Consider the following 24612-nt stretch of genomic DNA (forward strand, 5'->3'; position numbering starts at 1 on the left):
AGGGAAGGCAAAAGAGCCAGCAGCAGAAGGAGCATCTGCTGACTAGAGACCCGTAGAAAAACAGGAGAGCTATCAGAGCTGCTGCTCACCTCTGAACCATCACAACATGACACTCTCTTCTTATGTAAGAAAATAATTTGCACAGCTAATGATTCTGCCTATCATGTCTTTAATAGGAGAGCAATAACAAAACCTGTGGGCGTAGCATAAGTGGAGCTGATACTGCCCCCTCATCTTCCTCAACACAATCCACACGAAGAGCCAAGTGCCGCACAGCTTGGCAGGAGCAGCGGCAGCAGCGGTGCTCGTGTTGCCCGGGATGATGGGGGCGACGTTCCGAGACCAAGCAAAGCAGCTGCTTTGCCTTCCACGTGTCGCCCCTGCTTCCAGCCCAAACGTGCTCCTGATGTGACGGACTTGCCTTTTGCTGTGGGCAATGTTGGACCTGGCACTTCTGCTGACTGCTGGGTTTGTAAATACGGCCTTGCTGCGCACGGAGCGGCTCCGTGATGCCTGGCAGCTTTGTACAGCTCTTAATCCTTGCAGAAATGTTTGTGCCTCTTCACTTTTATAATTGCTCTGATATTTCATACTGAAAATACTGCTGTGATCACAGCAGGTAGAAACAATAAATTGATAGTAATGTCACTGATGTAGCTGAAGGATAAACTATAGCCATAAATTTGTTCAGAAATACATATGCCCTTGAACTGCTTCTTTAATGGTCTTCCTTAGATAAATATTTTGCTACATTCAGTTTGCCTCAAAAATTAATGTTTTGGGAATGTTTTTAAATTCACTGACCATTCTGAAAAGCAACTATTCACGCATTTTAATCCAAACAATTTATAATATAATATATTTCAAGCATATTTTTGAAGTACAGGTAATTTGTTGTATTTATTTATGCTTACAGAATCAGAATTGCTATAGTGCAGAAGGTAAGATTTTGAGATTTGGGTACATACCTTATAATTCTATCTGAAAGAGCGAGCATAGCTGTTGCTATGCTCATTATTATATTGCTTAGTTCCCTAATGAAACTGTCTACAGATGTTACAATTATAGCCTGTAGGCTCTAATCTCTCTCCCAAACCAGGATAGAAATTTCTAATACATTAAAAAATCAAAAACAGTGAATGTCATTTTTCTGAAATTCACCTTCAGAACGGAGTGCTACAAGGATCAGGCACCACGCTACCTCAAACGATGCTCGTGACTTTCCATTTCCAGGCAGTACAGGACGTACACGATGCACATTGTGACTAGTGTGCAAGCAGGTAAGTGGCAGAGGATTAAACCCAATTCCTGGGAGGAATCAGAGCAGTAACAATTAACACTTTTCCTAGAGAGGAGCAACCCTGACAGGGAGGTCTCATTACTTAAGGGAATGAGGAGATGAAGAAGAAAATTGTGGCTACATGAAACAAGGGTAATGAAAGTTACTTTACACTATGTAGCTGGTGTGTCATTTTGGATAGTTGCCCAAAACTGGCTTTGGCTGTCGTCCATTTTTTTAATCTTGAAGCAGCACTGGAGAATTGCAAAGTTGTTTTATACTGAAGTCGGACGGCAGGAGAGGAAAGCAAGCTAAACGCCAGAAAAAAATGCAAATAAAAAATAAATTGCACTTATCAGAAATTCTATACGCTTTTGTGTGTGTGTGTATGAATTCATTCTACATTCATTCCATATCCTGAAAGAGTCAAAAAAAGGTATCACAAGATAGGAAGCATGAGAATGTACACCATGTTATATTATACTAACTAGAGTATTCATTTTTGAAGAACGAAAAATACAGGAATCTGAGATCAGACAAAAATGTATTTTTATTTTTGCCTAATATTGGGAATGTGGATCACCCTGTTTTTTGGCTCTCCATCATAGCTGTGTGGAATATAAGAAGGAAGGATTAAAATTATCCTTTCAGGAGGCTCTTTGATTATCTTTTTATAGAAAGGCCTGGTCTTTATGACATTTATCTTCCTGGAGTTTTAGCAAGAAATAAAAACAGACAGTGAAAAGAATGTTATCTGGTGAAGGTGACAGGTGGATATAGTAATTGCATCTTTCTTACTTAAGAACTTACTTAGTTCTTAGTCCCTAAGCTGTGTAAAAGTAAACCGAATGACTTGCAAAAAAACAAATCTGGAAAACAAAGCATTAGCAGTCCTATCCATTAATTCTTTTTTAAACCTTTAGTTTGCTTCTGTAAGAGTACACTTTACTTTTCCATTGATCCCTGTTTTTCTTGCTGGTTGGAGGAATGGTATGGTCCCCCCTTTTCAAACCTTAGAGTTTTTAGTGATTTCCTATACCAGAAACAATTATGTTCATTTTAGGCTCTGAAAATAATTAAGACTCTCTGACTGAATTAGTGAAGACATTTTTTTGCATGTGTATACTAATAACCTCAAGCAACAGCGACCTAGTGCCTTTACATGTTCAGTGGTTTTTAAATTGGCTTCTGATAGATGACCTCACCTCTGAGGTCATCGAGATGGGCACATTTGGCGTTTAAGACACATTTTTCAGTAATAAGAATATTCATACATTGCTAATAGGCGTTTTCAGCACTTCAGCCTGTATTTCATGGAGATGCCCATCTAAAAAATGCCAAGGTTCCAGTTTTGGATTCTGTATTTTTTTACATTAATTCATTGTAGAAGATTGTTCAACGATGGAGGTTTTGTTTCTTTCTTAAAATAACGCTAGCCCTCGTTCCTGACCCTTCAGATGCTGTATGTTAAATGTCATCATCTACCGTAACAAAGACTGTGTGGTTCCTGCAACATAAAGACTTCTCAACAAGGGTGGTGTCTCTGTCGTGGGTGTTTCACAGTGCCCAGGAGAGCTGCCAGGCTGCGCTCCCACGGTTGCTGGTGGAGATGCTGGAGGGCAGCGCGGCTTCCCTTGCCAAGCTCCCTTGCCCTCCAGGCCGCGGCGCGGAGGAGGCAGCTACGGGTTAGAGCAGCTGCTTTTTGAAGTGAGCTGTGTGCAGGGAGGTTGGCAGGAGGGAAGAGGGAGACGGCTGCACACGGAGACCTCTGGTCGGGACGGACTCCGGGAAACCTCCGCTGCCTCCTCTCTTCCAGCCCTGCGCGGTGCTGTGTAAGTTATGGCAGGGGTGTGGGCAGAGAGCAGATATTATATTAGTGCCCTTTAGTTAGGAAGCTGGAATTTCTGTGGCTGAGGACGCCTGCCTTGATGCCTGCAGTGCTTGGACTTCATTAGATTCCCTGAGCAGGCCGAAGGCTGCAAAAGTGAATGAGACCCCGTAGCTGTCACCGAGCAAGGGGGTGTCAGCGGCGGAGGGGCAGGGGCTGTCTCCGGCCTGGCCAAAAGCTGCTCATCTCAATACATCTTTCTTCCTTCACTCTAGATGAACTTCAGATCAGGCTCTTGGAGATCAGATACGAGGCAACAATATTGCAGTGCCAAGACTGTGTAAGGTCAGTTGAGAAATATGATCAAATTTAGCATTATAATACTTGGCAGTTTGTAAACTCATTAACATTTGCGAAGAATATGCTGTTTTACCTGTGACCTATAAATTCAGGAACGCTCAGGAGAATTACTACTCTGAGAAATGTTGGTGACAAAGATATTTTGGGGGAAGCATGAGGAAACGAAGCGAAAGGGTTTGATTAGAGTTGCCACTGTTACAAAAGCTTCCCGGATGCAAGCGGCAAGTCGCTGTGCACATAAACAGGCACCGAGAAGGCGCAGAGCAAGGTTGGACTTTATGGAATTAAACAGGAAGGTGGGAGCTGGTGAGGTTAGCGAGATGTTGCCCACATACTGTAACACATTTCATACGGTAGGGCCCATTTATAGCAATAAGAGGATGGATGCCACTAATGTCCCCAATTCCAATTATGGTAAATGTTCTTTCAAATCTGAAAGTGGCAAGGGGAAAAATAAAAAAAAATATATGGATTAGATGAGTAATATCAACTGCACAAAAGGATCATATGTAGACCTTGGAAAGAATACTGGGGGAAAGAAGCAAGAGAGATCAGGTGTAAAGGATGTAGATACTGGGCAGAAAACTGAATCTCTGGCTCTGGCTGAAGGCGTTGGAGAGGCAGCAGCCACTGTCCCATGCGAAGGCCACCCTGTACCATGCTCATAATCTTTGGTGCAGGGATAGGCCATTTGCATTAAGAAATTAAAATATCCTATGGTTTTGCTGATGTATCAAAAATTAGATGATGAAAACAATTCAGGGAAGCTAAAGGTTGTCATTAGCTTTTGTTGACTCATACATCTGTAGCCTTGTTGTATTTGCAGTATTTAGAATTCCTTGTCGTTAAGGATTGGCCTTAGCTAAAGGAAAAGCTGAATAAGTCTTTTGAATTTCTAGGACTCGCATCCTTGGCCAGGCTTCTGTTCGGTCGCAAGGTGCTGCAGAGCAGCCCGGGCTGTGCGGCCCTGCCGGCTGCTCCCTGCTCCGGCTGCCGGCGCTGCGGGAGTGCAGGGACGCACGGGGACGAGGTCGGCGCTGCCTCCTGCTCCTCGGCGCGCCGGGAGAGCTGCCTAGGGGACCTGCTGGGCAGCCGCACCGCGGGCTGGCCCTTCCTCTCCCTCTTACGAGACACTGGCCCGTGCGAAAATGTTATGGTCAAAGTAAGACTCCTGGTTTTGTCCTGGATGTTGGCACTTGTATATGTAGTTGTGGGAGCGACCTGTAACTATAGTTAGGTGCAAAGGTTATATGGACATGTCTTTTCAAGTATTTATGAATTATTTTAGCAGGAGCTAAAAGTAAATTATAACAGGCACCCCAAGTTAATGTAAAATCTGTGCTGTACCAAGCTAGCATGTAGTCATTGCTTGTTTCTGTGGCGGAGCCTAGGTTCTACATTTGCTATAGAAGAACTACCAGATTTTAAGATTAATTTCAACACCTTTTAAAGAATAATTAGAGCTCTAATTAACAACTGAAATTTCTTAAGCATCCTTTTACTCTCAAGAGTCGTAGTATTAATATGTGTTAGCAGGTAGGAAAAGGCCGCTTGGAGAGGATCGAAGTTTGGACTGCTAGAATGGATACTGGCCAGTGACACTTGGGTTGATCAGTATTGCACAAGTGTTTAGGAAACCAGCTGATGTTCTGAACATCGCTGCCGTGTATGTAACAGGAAGGTGTCTGTGCATGTCAAAGCTATTTTGAAAATATAGTCCTGTGTGTCCTTATTCAGCCTTAGGCTTCACTGCTGAAACTTAAATGTGCAACTACGGGAGGAGAGAAACAGGAATTTCTAATGTAGACATTTGTCCAGCAGGAATTGCATGGAGCTGCCAGCTCTTTACCCATGGCCCATTGAGCACCAAGCAAACACTGCTTCTCCCTGCACATTTGCAGTTCCTTTTGGCTCCCTCTCATAGTTACTTATCCTATTAGCTTAAGGGAGAAGCTCTAACGCAATCCCAGAAAGCATAATCTGAAACACACACTGCTGCCATTAGTATTCTTGTCCTCCTTTTTCCTGCTGTCAGTTAGGGTTTAGCAGAACACTTAGGGCTATAAGCACAGCTTTCACTCTTGGTTTGTATTAACGTATAATATTACAGCAAGTACAGCAAAATGAAACAAGCATTTATCTCCAGCCTTAATTAATACAGCCTTAAATTCAAAAGGATATCAGCAGTTTGGCTTCACAGCTCACAACCTGATTATAGGAACTGCTGGGTGAAATTATAGGACTTGTGTATTAGATCCTGACTCTGCAGCCCTTCGTCCCCTCCAGCGCGCCCAGCTGCACGAGCCGCAGCGCCAGGAGGTGCCCGCGCAGGCTGCTCCACGGGAGCACCTTCCCGCACGGTTATTGAGCGCCTTCCCGGCCGCTCCGTTATCCCTGCTCCCTTCCTCCCCTTCTCCTCCCGCTGCGAGGGAACAGGGCTGTCCCAGCGATTGCCTCAGCCCAAAGCAAGTTGTAATAGCGGAGTGGGAGCAGAGACCCGGGGCAGGGCACGGCAGGAAGGAGCCAGGCTGCTCTCTTCCCGTCACAGTTAGTTCCCCCAAATGATGTTTCCACCTAAAATGCAGTCACTCACTAAAGCTAACGTGCTTCTGTTTAAATGGCCTTTTCTTTTTGTTCCTTAAGACCAGCTGTGCTCATAAATTAAATATTTGCAGGCAAACAGGCTCACCTCTGTTTTTAGCAAGTCTCTCTAAGCATGCAGGTTGCTGATGCCATTAACAACAGGGGCAAACTAAGTTCTTTGAAGAATAGTTAACACTCGGAGGCCTGTAATCTAGCAATGGACAGTTTAGGCTGCACGCTTGCAAACCAGTCACTGTTATACTCACTGTGGCCCTATTTAAACCAGAGAAACAGATGTGAAAAGCTCCATATTCTATTTAATTGCTCTACAGTCCCTTAAGGCTTTAGATTTTTCATTATAGTATTTCTTTTCAATATCCATTTCCATTTCAGTAGAAGGAACTTTTCTTGCACTTCAATTGTATATTTGAATTTTGAGCCATCTTTTCCAACTAAGCTAATTTCTTCAGTGAATTGCATACAATTTAATTAATTAGCTTGGGTAGTCATTTTACATTTTTAAATATTTCAATATTCTTATTCAAACCATTATAGCTATTAGAAAATCTCTAGTTCTCCCATTTGCCCTCCTCCTAATGAGCTTCTAATTAGTACCAATTCTTAACCTTGACATGGTGTTTATTTTAATAGCTGGTAACCTGGAGTTGCAAGGAAACGGGAGAGTGTTCCTTCCTCCGAACCTACACTCCTGGCAGGCTGCAGAGATGTTTGTGACCTCTACAAATCCTTAAGGTTTTCATCAGCATTAGCTCTTTCCCAGTGCTCTGTTGTTTCTGTTTTTAAATTACACCTTCAAGTACCCAAGGTATGTAATAGTGTTAATCCAAGTGACTTAAGAGGTTGTTAAAAGCATCGTTGGATTATGTAGTATCTTGATTCTGGCAGCAGAGTTTTACATTTCCAAACTTATTAAGGTGTTATGCTGATACAAATTATCCTGCCTCTTCTCCAGCATATTTATTTAAAACAGCGGATGCAATTCGAAGACGGTCAAAGACAATGAAAGACAATCCCTGACCTTTCCCGCTTTTGTGTCGGGATCAATACGCTATTGCAACTTCCACATTATTTTGTACTAATTCCTAAGATGTGAAGATACAGATTACTTGATCTTTCTGTGCCTGCAGAGGTAATTGCTATCGCAATTATAAGACACTGTAGACAACGGGTGAAAAGATCACAGTGCTGCTGCTGCAGCACAGTTGTTTGTTTGGGAATACGCAGTGACAAGGTGGTTCAGGGAGCTGTGTGACAACAGCCTGAGGAATACTAGGGAATGCACATCCCCAAAGGCAGTTCTGTTGGTCTGTTCATATAATGGTGTATTAATAAATGAATAGGCTCCTTGCTCACTAGTGCTTAATGGAGATAGGAAAATGAGGACTGCTTAAACAGCTGAGGAAAAAATGATTTTGGTTACTCTCTGGTTTGATTCATTGTAAATGATTATACTGATAATATGTACTGTATACTTAACATCTTTCATGGCATACATATTATATGGGGTGTATGTATCTACATATGACATATATATACTAACATGTATCGACACGGGTTATATGCTGTATATGTTGTGGCAGTTAATGCGTGCTTGATAAGTACATGAGGGACCTGAATTCAGATGCTTAATAGGGACACAAGAAGAACATCATATTCAATCATAGAATGGTTATAGAGACTCAGTATCTTGAAGTGATAAGAATTGTAAAGGGTGTAAGAAAACACAGTTATTCACTTATAACATGTTTGTTATTCTCAGCCAGGCAGCACACTTTCAAGCTTTTAAAAAAATCCATAAGACTTGTTCAGCTATAGATGGTGTTGAAACTGAGACAAATGTGTACTGTCTATTCCTGCACAACCTTCATGGATCTTCATGTTGCCAGGACTTTTTAGCAGTGAAATATTTTTTCCATGTGTTTGTAAATGTTTTCATTGATTTTTTTTTTAATTAATGATGAGTTTTAAGCAAATTTGACTTCTTCAATTAGTTACAGAGCCTGAGACAAATGTACATATTAGCCATCATTTCCAGAAATTAATATGTCAGGTATTAGATATTTCATTTCGTGTCTGCTGGCAATTTTTTTACAGGATGCTCGTCTTGTCACTGACTATGGCATATGTTTATTACCGCTGTCAGGCACAGAAAAGTAGAATCACAAATGTGAAGGAAAGAAGAGATTTGATGGGAGAGGAAGAGATCAAGAGAGACAGAGACTGAGCTGAGACATGGTAAAATCCAAAAGCTTCTCCTAAGAATGGGGAGAGAGAAGCTTTGCCTGGACTGCATTTGAACTACAGGTAGGTAAATCATTGTATTGTTATTACCATTGCTGTAAATCAAATTTGCTTTTCAGGACTATCTTTGCCTGCCTTCTGATATTATATATCTGTGACTTAAAAAAAAAAAAAAAAGGAAGACAAAGGATGGTTAATGTGCAAACGTCTACAAGCGACTCAAATTGATACAAGGTCAAGTTGGCTCAGGTAAATTTTCCCTGGGAATCAGGACTCTTCTGCAGACCCTGCTCTGATGGTTCAGCAGCTCCAGATGTGACACACTACCCAGCAAGAATCTCTGGAGCATTTTATGTTGAATCCACCCTAACATGTCTACGTGCTTTCTGACAACCTCCTTGTGACTTATGTCTCTCACTGTCATCGTTTATGAAGTTTTGCTTTTCAACAGCCTTTCTCATCCTATACGTTCAACACAGCTCCTCTGAGCAGGCTGGATTTTTGCGTAGCTTTTCTTTCTGGTAAAGGTTATTCCGAGCCTCTGTTGTGAATTGGATTCTGACAGGCTTGCTGTTTTCATAGCCTCTACTTTCCCAAACCTCGTTTGCTCTGCCCAGTAGTGATAAGAGCGGATACAACTCCAGGCAGCAGCAGTCTTTGCTATCCATTCACAGATATCAAGCCTTAAATGTGATAATGCAGAATAATTGTATTGCTGGAACAATTGCAGCTCTGCACTGGCTTTTGTAACACCTTCCTACAGCCTGGAACACTAAGATATTCCAGTGCCCAGACCTGGGCCCTTGGCTTGCATGCAGTCAGGCTGACACAAGCTCAGCTGGCTTTGCATGGAACTAGCAGCAGCCTTAGGCCCTCAGTTCTTCATCCATAGTGAGGTGTCAGGGACCACTTCTGTGCAAGAGGGAGGAGGGTTGTGACTATTCTAGCCCAGTGTACTACCTAAAAACATTCCCTGCCTCGCTCAGAGCTGGTGAGAAGGAGGGAGGTAGGAGCTGTCGGAGACATCAAATCCACAAGCAAGCAGCCTGCAAACCACTTTCAGTTACTGCACGCAGGTCACATTAGGCTCTGCTGAGGCAAGTTACTACAAGACTATTTTAAAGGATTGTTCAGCTAGTAGAGTATTGAACACAACATACTGGCTGCCAGAGTTCACTCATGTCTGATGCTGGAATATAACATATATATATCCTAGTTTTAATTTAGTGAAGTGAAAGTTAAGACAAAATTACTCCTCTTCTGTTAATTCCTTCAAAATTGAAAAGCCTTCTCAGCAGCTATAGGAGGAGAGTACCTCAAAGTTACCAAATGATGCTCACCAGCTTTCAGAGTGCACTGATCTCAAACTCTGTGTAAGCTGTTAGTGGGGAAGGAAAATCCCAAATCCAATACATAGATTTTACACCAGGGAATATGCATGTAGGACTTCTCGCTCTGCAGCCGGCTCGGATTGCCTGATAGCAGTGGCTTTCCTTCCTTGGAGCTCTTCTCTCCCAAGAGTGTTGCAAGTCATAAAGTAGGACTAATGCTGCTTTTGAACAGCATTAACTGTGGTGTGGATTTTCGTGTGGTGACACCTGAACTGTGGTGCTATTAATATCATGCAAAGCAGAAACAAGAATAATTAGCAATTAATAAATCATTTGCCAAGTTTTGAGCTTGTATTTTGCTTTATGATCCATCTGCTGGTCTTCTAACATATCCTTATTCCCTTCAGATTTGCCTATAAATTAATTTTCAGACAACAAACTAGCCACTAGCCTTACAGAAAACTCATGTGTTTCACAGAGAAGGGGATATGTCATAGATTCTTCTATCCTTCTTCCCATAGTTTCCTGGCATCCCAGTATTTTATGACTACATCTCCCTGTTTGAAGATTAGACATTCAGAGCAGCAACTCAGTACTGATTTGCTTTATGGAGACAAATTTTCTGCTAACAATGCCCTGGAGCATTTTATTGCCATGAGGAACGGGAAATAGAAATATGTATATAAATAGTTTATTGTAGATTCATTAGTCTTAAAAGAGTCAGTCTCTCATCACAGTACCAACAGCAATATCAAAACTAATTTTGATTGACTAGGGTTCCTAAGCCTGGTTTGCCAAGAGAACAAGGAGATTTTTTTTTTCTGTTCCTCTGTTCCCTCTAATAACATCTTAATCATTCTCCAGTTTTGTTGCTAATCAAGAAACCAAGAAATGCAAGAGGAACCTTATGTCTGGTAGGTTAATGAGATTAAGACAGGTTGGACGGCAGAGGCACAAACCTTCTTACTCCTGAAGAATAGAAATGAGAGGGCTTGAGGAGGAAAGACAAAAACTATTATTCCAGTGGATAATTCAGTGAAATAAAACACTAAGTCACAGAGACCAGGTTCTCAGGGGCTACTTGTCTTCCTTGCTAAGAATGTTTGGATGATTTTGATGATTACAAAGTCTGAAAATATTTTTCTATGCGTAGGGCAGGTAGGTGATTCACACTTCCCAGCACAACTCTAGCTCTGTGTCTTTGATTACAGGGCTCATCTTCATCCTTTTCTCCATATCTGTAGAAAACATGGAAAGGCACCATCGATGAAATAGGATGTAGCCACCTAGTAAATATTTCAAACCTATTTTTTACAAGTAAATGTTAATGATTCTAAAATGCTGGAGTATCACAAAGCATGATCATCCTACTGTGAAGTGTACTTGAAAAGAATCCTGCAGCATTGCTGTTTTTTGCCCTATTTTAATTTGCTTCCTCTGAGAGGAAATAGGTCTGATTTATTTGTACATAGTTATTAGTTATTTATACTGCTTTATAAGAGGTGTAGAATCACAGCAGGAAAAGGAAGCATATAATGTACAAACCACAGGAGAGAGACACCTGAGCTAGTTAATTCTTAGATGGGTAGATGAAATTATTAAAGTAATGAACAAGAAAGAGAAAGAGCTACCCTAATATTACAAGTTTTCTTTTATAGACATATTCCCTATAGTATATATACGTTTAATGGTAACATCTTCAGTGTGGTTTTGCTGTTAATGCTCCTAAGATTCCAAAGTTTCTGGTAACTGCCACTGCTTTCACTACCCTTCTTGGACGCTCTCTCATCACAGTCATACCTTCAGGCAGCCGGGCAATTGTATGCTGGGCTCCAAAGGTAAAGTTTTGTTTTTCTGTTTTTTATGCAAGAACTAGCAGACACAAGATAAATTACAGAGTAAGGAGATATCTCTTCTAAGTGAATTTTGCCTGCTATAGCTCCTAAAGAGATCTTTATTTTAAGTTAAACTTCTATGCAAAACCTTCCACAAATATTTTATTTTACAGAGTGTATGCAGATTTTTTTTCCTGATCTTCTATGCCTGCTCAAAAATCTTTGCTGAGGCCAATTAATTTATTTCCAAGGAATATATTTCTGTTCACACACCTCTTTTCTTAAGTGTTTTGGAACTGCAAGGAAAAAAAAACAACCTAAAAAAATAGTGTTAAAATAATGCGAAAGAAGTAATCAATTACAGAAGTAAATGATTTTGAAAAAAAAATCTTCTAGGATTTCAATTAATAAATTGTTTAATGGCAATTTAGCTACAGTGTCTATGACTAGAAGCTTACAACTATTCTAATTGAAATGGTAGTCATGTTTGTTTTTGACAAGAGATAAGGAATGTTTCCTCAGAGTACCACTCGCTGTTCAGAAATTAACTTGAAACTTTAAAAGAAATCTGGATCACTCCAGGAGAAATGTAGTTCTCTAACCCTGCAGCTTTGATAAAAAAAGAGAAATATTTTAATCTGTTATTATAAATGCAAAAATTATTCCTTAGACTAGAATTAGTCACTCACTGAAGTAGAGCAAAGCTTTTAGGGAATAATGATATTGCTGATTCCCAGCCCTGTCCTGAGCAGGAATTGCTCTGCACATTGCATGGCACAAAGAGAGAATTCTTACTCCTTCCAGACCTCAGATGTGTAAAAGTACGAGCAAAAATACACAAACTACCAGTGAATTCCTCAATTTAACTTCTGGATGAGACTAAGGCTGAAAGTACTGCTTCTTCCTAGAAAATACTGTTGGTTGCCCGGTTCTTTTTAATACAGGGATGCACAGGAATGAATTCAATAATTATTTTACAGATTATTTTACATGGGCCAAATCTACATGGCCAGCCTAGCAGGCAAGCTTGTCTGCTCTTTGCCAACTCTCCCTTCCAAAGATGTGATTTCCACGCTGGGAAAAGTCTCCATGGAGCCAGTCCCTCCACGTGCCCAATTCTCCACTCACGGAACGCTCCAGGGAAAGGCTAGACCAGTGACATAAGTGCACACCTGCAATTCCAGCTTGCGCTGGGGTTTGGAATTGGGAATTTGGTGTTGGCAAAAGGCCCCAGGAGGCAGACTGGGGGTTGAAGCAGCCATGCTCCCACAGCAGCTGGGCTGCCCATGGGAAGAGCAGTGGGGAAGTTTCCTCTTCGCATGTGTGCTGAGGGCATGGACATTTTCCTCATGCGCAGGCTCCTAAACTTTACTGCAGTCAAAACACAAATGAAAAGAAATTCTAGCCGAAAACCATTTGTAGCCTCCTGGCTTTTCAAAACACTTTTGGTAAATTATCTGGCAGTTTTCACTGCGTACAGTACTCTTGGCAATGAACATACATCTTTCCCTCTCCAACATAAAACCTCCAACATGTATAAAGATGCTTTTGAAGTCATAAGATAAACTTGCTGCATAGCTCTTTATCTTCCTCCGTATTAATAATAGTAACAAAACATGAATTACCCTCCATAAGATATATACAAAGTCCTAAGTGAGTTGTAGTGCCACCAGGTGAAATCCTTGATCCTGCAAAGCCAGGGAATACTTTGTGGTGAGTTTTCTCTGATCCAGATCTCATCCAGTTGGCTTAAGCTGCCATTATTGTAAGCACTGTCAAAATCCTTCTGTTGTTGCAAGCCTGACAAACTGTGCCAAACCCCATCCCTAAACTGTATCCACAACCATTTTGTGATCTCTGGCTGAAAACAGTTAATCTTTAGTACCCTCTCAATAATATAAAGTTATATTAGACATTTGCAATATTCGTGATATTGTTTTTTGTTCTGTTGGGAATGACCCCCCATAGATACCCACCCCAACAAACAGAATTTGTTGCCACTGAGAAGGATAAACCTTTACAGGCAGCAGAAGAGACCGTGCAAGGAAGCCCAAGGTCTGTCCATGCTTGTGTGGAGATCGTGTTAGGAGGACACAGGGAAGCTCAGAAGGGGTAAGGACTCATCAGATTAGCCTTGTCTACATGGGAAAAGCAGTTTTTCCCACCTAATGCTGTAGAGTGTAAGATGCAAACACAGCAAGAGCAAACTGCTCAGGGCAAAAACCACATCTGCATTTGACACACTGGGTTTGTCGTGGACACTTCTGGCTAAACCAAGTGGTGCTGGTGGCAGTGTCCCAGCTTTACCGTGTGGGCTCGCTCTCTCCTCTCCATGCTTGTGTCTTTATGCTCCCGTATGTGTATGAGTAACCAGAGGTGGAAACTGCATTCTCTTCCTAATTGGTAATGCACTGATGGTAGTTGGATTATTTTGGATTATTTTACATTTTTTTTGCAAGTCAGAAAAGTCAGAAACAACATTATAACCATAAGCACTTTTTTCTTCGAGACCCTGTAACACAGGTGTGTGCAAATGTATCTCAGAAATACATGTGTTAAAAACAAATCCATTTTACTGAAAGATTTTTTAAAGCTACTTAAACACAGTAATTAAAAATCAAGGCTGAAATGTAACAGTATACCTAAGAACAGATTAATATTCATATTGTAATCATCTGTAAATTCCTGTTAATATGGCTTTGTATCACAGTTTTAGAGATTTTTTCAACTATTGTTTCTATTATCCAAATCAACAACACAGCCATTTCATAAATATTAAACACCTTCAGTTCCCTTCCTGGTTTTATTTTATGCAAATAAAACTGGTCAGAGCTGGTGTGTGCATTTCAAGGAAAATTATGATATAAAGCAGAGAACATAGAACGAAACTACTAAAAATCATTTACGATTGAAATTGTAGATTGAAATTTAGTGAAAATATCATTGCTCACTGAGCAGCACATCGCAATGGCCTCACTTTAATATATGCAGGCCACCTCTTCTGCTTCATTCTGTGCCCGTGTCCGGATTCTGGTGGGGAAAGTTGGTATGACTGGATTAAAAAATGAAGAGGGAAGTAATTTTATGGAATATTGAACTTCTGATAACAACGGTTTTAAAGCTAAAATAGTTTATATAGTGTAAAAGCTTCCTATAGCCAGATTGATCAAAAAGATGTAGGTTTAGCTGTGGACAAATTGATTTGCAATAGTTACGCATGGGCTTGCATAGTCTGCACAGGTTTCTTACATAGACAGAAACCAATGTAAAAATGAATTTATGTTTTTATCATTTGTATTATAAATCTATGATTTTTGAGACAAAACATGAGGGTGGAAGTTAATGGATTTAGAAAGATGATTAAGCTGTAAGTCCACAGTTAAAAACATTATTTTGGCATGGAAAAGGCAAGTGCAGTTTGTCTGTGTGATGGTGTTGGCAAACCAACAGTAAAAGCAAAAGGTACCTTTTTTTGTTTGCCTTGCAATGAGGTGACTCATGCCACATTAAAACAAAAAAAGTTATCTATCTCACTCTTCTTTCCTTATTAAGGAACCCAGATCTAGCAGAATACAGTTGTAGAAAAGGTCGGGTTTTTTTCCAGTGGTTCCTATTGCTTTGTCATATTGTTTCTTACACATTTGTGAATTCGATTTTTGATGCCAAGTATCCCAAAGGCATGAAGAAATGTAGTAGCCATGAAGCACTGATGCTGGATCTTCCTGACAGCTGTGGTAAATAGTGGGAATATTCTGCACTAGAAAATATTCAACATTAAGAATACTGTTAATCAATGCTCCCACCCAACGACAAAATACAATATAAAATATTAAGTAGTAGTAGTAGCAGTAGTAGTGTGTGTATTGGGATAGTAGTCATATGTAATGGGAATAGCTTAGATTGTAAAGGGCTAAAACAGTAGAGGAGGCTTCTTCTAAACATTGCCCTTCTTTCCAGGTGGCTCTCTGCCATTTGGTGGACACATCCATTAAATGTTGCATTTTTCATGTGGTAGACAGTAAGTATATCCCTGCCTCATTGCCACCATGTCACAGCTCTGTGATCTGCACCCCATGACAGCAAAATGAGTCTCCCCCTTTCTGATGTCCCCTACCAGTTTACTGCTCTGTGACTTAAAGCTCCCTATATCCTATTCTATTACTGCAATGCTGTCATTACTTATGACAACTTTAGCTTTATTAAGTAATCATTCAGCCTTTTAAACTGCATTATAAAGTACAAAAATATATTTTGAGTGTAAAAACATATTTGAAATGAGTTTTGTTAACATGATGTTAATTATTGCCTCTAAAGGATAACGTTAGTGATTAATACATTGCTGAATATTGTTGTTAATATATGTGAGATTTACCTGAATTAAAAGCTGAATAGAAGTAAATGAAAGGATGCCAGGCAATAATCTAATGTAAATATTCTTATTGCACAATAAATGAAATAAAAGGTTCGCATTCTTTAGTCCTAAGGAAACAGTTGTGTGGAGAAGAGTTCAGGAAGACCGAGCCATTGCGGTTCAGAGCAAATGCCATTGACTAAAGCTACAAAAAAGACACACTATTTTCTCACCGAGCTTCCAGTAGCATCACATCTAGTGAGAAGTACTTCAGAATCAGGAGAGGACTCACTCAACATAGCAACAACGTTGAGTTCACAGCCTCACTTGATGACAGGATCAGGATGCGATTCCGCAGCCCTGGGTCCTACAAAATCTTGACCTTGCTGTTTGTCCAAGCTTGTGTTTTCATTTGCCAGGTTAAGTCAACGGGATGATTCTAAAGGCACGGGATCAGTCAGACAGCAAGAGGTTAGCCAGAGTTCTGACATACTACACTAGGGGAGATGATTGTGAGGTTATTGATGAAAAGCTATCGTGTTTATTAAATATTAACATTTTCAGGTTCATCCAATATATATGGTGTCTTTTTGAACTGAATTAATGAATTGTACTGCAGTCAAAGCTTAACAAAATATTCCTTTTTTTAAAACTATTTTATCTTTCCTAAATAAAATCAGAAGCTCTCATTCTCAGGTCGTAATTAACTTCCTCGAAAACACTCATTGGTTTTCAAGAAGGTTCATAATATCTTCTCATAAATCAGCATCGTGTATCTGAATTAAAATCTGAATGTAAATTAGTAACACTTTATATTAATGATTGTGAGGCTAAACACACATTCAGAACTAATCAAACATCACTGTTTTACAGTGACTAAGCTGCAAATGAAATGGATCTTCATACTATAAGTTTATGTAGGAAACTGTATTTCCATCATGGAAGGTTTAGAGCTCTAGTATTTCTGCTATAGTTGTAATTATATTAACAAAAATTCCAACACCAATTTGCTAAGGCTTTGAAGTTTTATTGGATGGTATAATTTAAGCTGAAGTCAGTATCTATAAATTAATTTACAGTGGTTTAAAAAGTGGTCTCAAAATAGTTTTGACAATGCAGTTTGCAGCTTTTAACTTCCATCCGAAATTATATTAAAAAGTGCAGGATTTTTGACAAGCAAGAAGGTGATGGTGGTGTGGGCTTTTTTGAGGATGATTAGTTTAGTAAAGTGCATAATTTAAAAGTGGATTTTGTCCTCTTTATTGTACATTACAATCAAATTCGAACAACCATCCCTCTCCCAGTTAATTTAATGCTAGTAGCTTTTAGCTCAGGAATTATCTAAAGCATCCAAATTTTTGGAAGAGTGCTAAGCTACTTCCTGACTAGCTCGTAGAAACGCCAATAAAATGAGGTTTGCATACTGGCAGTGAAAATTCAAGCTTTAAATGGAAACAAATTCCCCCTACTTACTGACAACAGTCCCTTCTCCCTGTGACAGGGCTGTAGTTTCCTGTGAGATAAGAACATCCTCCAATTAAGCTGGCCATTTTCCTCTGCATCATTCTTCACTGGCTCAAAGCACTCCATTGGCAGTGCTTCTCCTTCTGTCACTGTGTTAAAATTGTCTTTTTCTTGGTCAGAAATTAGTGTTCCCCATCTTTTTCACACATCAAACATGGCTGGAGCCTTGTCTATAAAGGCCAGCTTTTCTGACTGTACTTTCTTCGAAGCAAAGAAGCCAAGCAGCCAATTAAGTTCATCAAGAATACACTGCAGATTCCCCTGGGCTAGAGCTCTGCACATAGCCAGGCCCCCCAAAATCATTTTACTGTAATCAAGCAACCTGAGTACTAATGAGGCCACACAAACACAGATGTGCTCAGTTCTTCACATTTTATCCCTGCATCTGATAAGTAATATTGTCCAGATCAGCAAAATTATAATATTACAATAGTATCTGTGCACTCTCTCTGACTACAACTGCATTATTATGCAGTTACTTGGCCAATCATTACTATGCAAATAAATTAGTAATAAGTTAATAATAAATTATGGTAATAAATTAGTTATATGCTTTATACTCCTCAAGAGCCTTGCATTTCAAAGAGAAGTATTCTTCTCTTAAATGAAGTTTCTTAATGAAGCGTCTATATTTGTTTCCAAAGAGCAGTAATAGGCAATGAGAAGCAATGAATCATCTGCTATAAACACATTTATGTATGTTAAACATAAAAATAATTAGTTTGGCAAAGCGCAATATATTCAAGTACAACAACAAAAAGCGTATTTGCTAGGGATAAAAAAGACTGCAAAAAAATGTCTTGCAGATTCTAACTGCATTTTCACAGTGTCAGAGCAGTGACAGTTTCTCTCACTGGAAAACAGAGGCTAAGGTTGTATTTACAGCAGTGGGGAAAAGAGCAGGAATAGACCCTACCGAACGTGTACTCTAATATGCAGTAACTCCTAAAAGTACCCTGATATTTAAATGCCTGATTTTTTCAACAGAGAAACAACAAAAGTTAATTTATTGTAAGGCACCATTTACAGAAATGTCTTAGCTTTGTTTTCAATGCAGCTTTAGCCAAGAGGTATCCAGGACAAGTGACAACCAAATACAGCAACAAGGACATTATTCCCTTGCATATTTTAAGAGGAGAAGAAGTCATTGTAATCACAGGTGCTGCAAGTGCTTGGCCAGTATTACAACTGGTGATATTTTATAGTGCATTAGCAAGTGTCCTGCACTGGTGCCTTTGCAATTCACTTCTTTTTCGTTCGTTAAATTAAAAAGAAAGAACAAGTGCATATGTGCCCAACTTAAAACCTAGCTTTTTCATTTTAAAAAGTTCATAATATAGAATTTGCTTCCCTTTGGAGTCACCTTTATATTGGGAGTGTCTAGTTAGTCAGAAATACTTTAAATATGAATATGAGGCCAGTTATTATTATGGAGATGGTAACTGAGTTTTTCAGATCATTAAGAGAAGGGACAGTGGGTAGTATTAACATCAAGTACTTGTTTCCCTGTGCTGTCACAGATTATGAATTAGAAATAATAGTAGTAATCACATTTCAGAAATGAGGATAGAACCACCCAATCTCCTAACTCCTGCTGCAGCAATGTTATAATCCTGACAACTTAAATAAGTTTCTGACTTCTTACATAAGTAAGAAAACAAAACAAAAACAAGTCTTGAATGCTGCTGCTACTTTCTTAAGATTCATGAAAGTTAAATGGAGATGGACAAAACAAAATCTAAGTTTTGAAAGAAGGTTTTCTTTTGGAGTCATGTTTTTAATACAGCTTCTAAATAGCTGGGTTTTTTTCATTAGATATTATTTAACACTCCAAGTTAGGAAACTTGAACATTATGGTTTTGGTAGAGAGATGCTTGTTTGCAGTGCTCCTTTCCCTACACGAATGAAGGAAAACATGATTTTTTTTCTCAAGTAATCTTAAGAAAAGTACATTACTGGAGGAAAATTATGGCAAGTAACAACTACAAAGCCACTTTTACTAGCAAGCATTAGGTTGTTGGGATTCACACGGACACAGAAGAAAGTTTGCCTTATTCCTGCTCCACCAGAAGGGATATTCTTGGCTGAGTATTAGAGAAGCAGGGATAAGCAATGGAGTAAACTGCACTTCCATTGTCCACAGGACACCAAGAAGAGATCTCGGCTTTTGGCCTGCTGGTTTTGGCAAGTAGCTGTGTTTGGCAACTGCAGGCTGCTCAGAAAATCGCTGTGCTTTGGTGAGAAACTGTCCAGAGAGGAAACGCAGTCGTTTTCAGGGTCAGAGCTGTCCATTTCGACAGCAGTCCTTTATGAAACACTTCCACTATCGGTTGGCAGCAGCAGGAAAATGGCACTTCTTGAGGGCAGAAGGGCCAAATGAACATTCAAATTAGAACATTTTTAATAACATTTGCCCTTTAATAATCTGTCTTTGGTATTCTGAAAGACATAATAATATAACCACAATACAAAAAGATACAGAGAGCCTAAGAAATGACTCCTGCCTCATCACATCCACGGGCGGATGTGAAAAGTACAATGTCAGTCTAAAGTTTTTTAGTCTCAGTTTGAGATAGTTAGTAGAGAGAAAGTAACAACTTAGAAAAGAGAACTTTAAAAATATACATCAAAGTATCTGATGATATAATGTTGCACCGTTTCATTTTGCCTGTGTAAAGATTTGGAATAGATTTTCTATGAAAAATGAAAGCTGTAATTCAGAGTCTGGTTTATTTGCTTGTTAAAAGATACCAGAAAATCTGTGCAACACCAGGACTAGGTAATGCTGCAGTGTTTCAGAACTCTGATATAAAATTTCAAATTGCTAAGTTATTGGACTTGAAAAACCTTTCCAAATGTATTTTTTATTTATAAAGCTTTTTTTCTGCACTGTAAGTGCTCATGCATTTAACAGCCTCTATTATTTGTCCTGTACTGGTTAATTTTATAAAGCCATTTAGTCATGTTTTGTATGAGTTTATGAGAAAATATAATGGCAACAATATAAAAATAATGATGTATTTGCTATGAAGTAAGTGTATATAGCATCAGCTATAGGATGCCTTGGGTAATTTCACCACTTCAAGGTCTGCATGAAACAACATGAAATGATTGACTTAGTCCAAAAACTTGATTAAGGACTGAATCAGCTACCAACCCAGCTGCTTGTGCCTGAGGTTCCCACCTGTAGCAGCAAGGCCTAAGCCACACGTGAAGCTGGCCCTGGGTTGCCTCTATTTATCATCCAAATTATTAAGATAACTCCAAAGTAGCCCTAGTGCTTGCATGGTGTGAGCTGCAGTGGTGCAAGCGAGAATTCCCATGTAATTCTTCCATGTGGGCCGGAGGGCCGGGCTCCTGAGGCGCAGACGGGATCCAGCTACCCGGGGCCACGTGCAAGGCAGCATCCTAAGGTGCTACCAAACGTTTCTTTCTTTCTCTCTTAGTTCGGAAGCGGTGCAGCTCCAGGGACGTGCATACTTGTGCAGCAGTAGGCTTAAATCTGAATTCAAATCCAAGAAACTCAATGAGTTTAAAGACCTGCTGTGGTATGCCTTATATTATAGTGCATAAAGTCTTTAAATATCTCAGTGTGAAGATTATAAAAAATTAGGCTACTATCAATGCAGTAAGAATCTGTTTACTTTCTGGTGCTTTTCATTAACTGGGATTCTGAGTATGTTTAAAACATGGAAGAAACTAAGAATTTGCACCCTAACGCCATTGCCATTTGTATTTTGACAGCGTGGGCAGAGGAACATCAGAGGGAGCGATCAGCAAAAAGCTAATACCCAGAGCAAAGACGAGATAAACTGCATATTCCAATCCTCCCTTAAACCCTTAGGAGCTCATGAGACCAGGGGCTCGAGCGCCTTTCCTGGAGGGAGAAGCCTCAGTTCCCCTCTGGAAGCGCTCTGCTTCCCTGCGACCGGAGCCGTAGTGCTGCAGCACATCCATGTGCTTCCCCCTCTGCAGGGAGGAGTGCACAGGCCCAGGTGGAAGCACTTTGCTGGAGAGCAGTGCAGACAGATGAGATGTCACACTTCACTGTATGTGGCATCTTCATTAGAGGGCACAGCTTTTATTCTCTCCTGTTATTTTGTAACCACACGCATAAGAAATCACGCTCAGCCTCTACCACAAAGCAAATACCAAAAGCACATGCAGCAGCAGAACCTTCTCTTTCCCTCACTGCTTTTGTGCTGCTCCCCCCAAAGAAGGGAGCCGTATAATTTCACAATAATTGCATAGTGCCGTGCAAGTAAAATTAATCCTTTGTCCAAATACAAACAAATTTTCAACCTTCTATACTTTCAGAAAGATAAAGACCAGTGAGTATACTTAAAATGCTTTAGAATCCAAGTACCATTGCAGTATGTTTGCAGCATCAGCACAGAAAAAAACCATCCAAACCTAAGAAATAATCCACACCTTTCTGAATGATGCTCTGTTCTTCCATCGATGTATTGAACTTGAATTTGTAGATATACCATCTATAATTTGTATGCACTTATGCATATATATATTTATAAATATAAAATATTTATATAAATAATTATATATTTGCATATATATTTATATTTGCATATAAAATGTATATGCAAAATAAAATTACGTTGAGACTGTTCATTACAAGAAGAAAATGCAGCTGTACAGCAGAAAGATCCATACTATGGTCTAATCCCAGCTTGAGAACGAAGCTCCCTAGCATTTCAGAACCACTGCAAATGTTACCAGGTTACTTTGAAAGTCCAACATGTGCTTGTCTTCAATAACTTAAATAAGTAACAGAGCATATGCAGAACAAAAATATTCTTTAAAATTTAATATAATAACCTTCCTCATGAAAAACATGTGAAAACCACATGCCACCTTATGCTCTCCAGAAAAATATTCAGCAATTATACAAGTGCAGATGATATAACAGCCAATAAGACCTCTTTCTTATGAGACTTTACAGCTTCATGAAGCATATTGTCTTACTTTAAGCTTAGCTATTTGCATTTTGGCACAAAAAAACATAGAATAAGTAATAGCTTGATGAGTTGAATGAAAACACCATTTAGAGAGACAAAAGATAGAAAACATATATTTGTCATTCATAACCATGAAATAAAAATAATTTCAATAAGTGATTTCTGTTCAAAACGGCTTTTTCGTTAGTGTTGCACTATTTGCACTAGGAAAACTTATCTATTTCTCATTCTTAGATAAAGAATATGTCTAGTCTACAAGAACCCACATACTGTCTAAACTTATTTGATGTTCAGCAACATTTGTTTTGTAATATTTGAGTCCCAGCATTCCAAAATATTGATATAGTTATAATGCAACTTACGTAAATTATTTGGAGGAGGTCTTGTCTCCATGTTTTCATAATGTTGCACATGTACTACAATGTTTAGATCTCTTTCCATATGATCTGTTGTACAAGGACCTTGAGGTCGCATTACATCAGCAAGAGCTCTGAGGAACAAAAAAATCAGAATAAATCTGTTGTGAAATCTGTAAGGCATTTGCTATATATTCCAGTTCTTTTTTTTTTTTTTCGCTTGTTTTGTTTTAGTTTGAGACACAGCCCATGCAGTCCATTGTAACGTGCACTAGAGAAGCCAGATCTGTTCACAGTGAAGTCAGGGACTCAGACCCATAGTCAGACATAAGATTCGTTTTAAGCTGTCTGTGTATTAACTCCTTGAGGGGTCTGGGCCCTGTGGGAGCTTAATCTAGGCTTGCTTAGACTGGTGCCGCCTGCCACGGGGTCTGCTCAGTGGCGCGGCCGCTGGGCTAGGCCAGGCCGCCGCCGCACGCGTGGCCGTCCCCGCCGAGGAGCACCCGCGACGCCAGCTCCCCGCCACGCAGCTGCACGAGCGCCGCGCGGCCACGCGCGAGGCGTTTGCCTCCGGAAACAGCCCCACAGAGCATGGCTTTTTGTATAGTAGAGCATAAACAAAGTGGGATCGGGGTCATAAGCTTTTCCCATCTAAAGGGGTAATTCGAAAAGATTCTTTCTAACCTATTTGAGAGTGTCTTAATTCTTAGGATGGGACGAAGCTTGGATGGGAACATTTTTTATCTCTTTGAAGCCAGTTCAGAAACAAGACAAAAGCAGAGAGGGAGCGAAGCGGATCCTAACAGGAGGATGAGCCCACCTGACGTGGCTTCTTCCCGCAGGAGCCAGGCCCATCCCACTCCTGGGTATGTTCTGGGCCCCAGTTTCACTGGGCAGTGTCCCGCAGGCCCAGGCACATGGGTGACTGTATGCACCAGAGCTAGGGACCAAGTCTTAAACTCTGAAACCCTCAGCCTGGCGACATCTACATCTCTCTGTGATCCTGGGCTACGGACTTGACTTCAGTAGGAACCACAACAGCCCTTAGGTATTTGCAGTGTAATGAGATGCTCAACTGCTCTGCTATAGAAAATAATTGGGCCACTTGTAGAAGGTGGCCTTAGGCAAACGAGACTGGTGGCATCTGTTACTAATGTCTTCAGAGTTCAATGCAAGCCTTTTCTATTCAGGTCAATGCACCACTGACCATTATTTGCCTCGTTGTTTTCTACTAGTTTTAATTTTTAGACTGCTTGAGCTATTTTTTAAAGGGAATGGATGAATTTCTGGGCACGGTGCCCAGCTGGTTTAATTTTCTGCAAAATTATATACAGTGTCCCAGATATGGCATCAAGAAAGACTGGCTTATAAATTAATAAATAAATAAAAATAAACGCATTCACCAGTGAAAGACAAGGCAAGTGCCATCTAGCTCCTCCACTGTATTTCTGTGACGTGATGATTTCTTGATCAAGAAGCAGTGCGCTTTCAAGAATTACATAGTAGTTTCATTTAAGTTACATGTAGATGGACAGACAGAGGAATTTGAGCTTGATCTTGCTCTCAAAACGCAGGAAAACTGATTTGGGTCTATTTCTTTGGGTTTACGGTCAGTGCTACGATATTAAAATATTAGTTACAGTTATGTTCAACATGTAACAGAAATACTCTGTTGATACTGTAAAAGGTCAAGAGAGAGCAGCCAAATGATTAATGGTATCAGAGCAATGCTCCCATTTGAAGAAATCCTTATACAGCAAAAACAGCCAAGCTGGCCTACATAGAAGCAAAACAAAAATTCAATAGGAGAGATTCACAAAGGTATGTAGAAAATGCTGCAAAATGAAAGGATTACTTTAGAAAATATCATTGTTTAAAACGAGTTTTACGCAAATGAAATTACTGATACTGATATCATTTCCAAAGG

At 39.8% G+C, this 24612-nt stretch overlaps 1 protein-coding gene across 1 annotated transcript in view; it reads right to left on the bottom strand.

The window, feature by feature from the left end:
• Nucleotides 1–24612, bottom strand: part of SHISA9 (shisa family member 9) — a 152858-nt gene that overhangs the window by 122498 nt on the left and 5748 nt on the right. The window contains exon 2 of the mRNA XM_088523057.1: nt 22692–22819. Within this exon, the coding sequence (XP_088379183.1) occupies nt 22692–22819 (128 nt within the window). The remainder of the gene's footprint in view (nt 1–22691; nt 22820–24612) is intronic.

Source organism: Tinamus guttatus, unplaced genomic scaffold (genome assembly GCF_059628265.1).
Source record: "Tinamus guttatus ecotype Peru unplaced genomic scaffold, ASM5962826v1 Tinamus_guttatus_pri_ptg000172l, whole genome shotgun sequence".
Classification (NCBI taxonomy): domain Eukaryota; kingdom Metazoa; phylum Chordata; class Aves; order Tinamiformes; family Tinamidae; genus Tinamus; species Tinamus guttatus.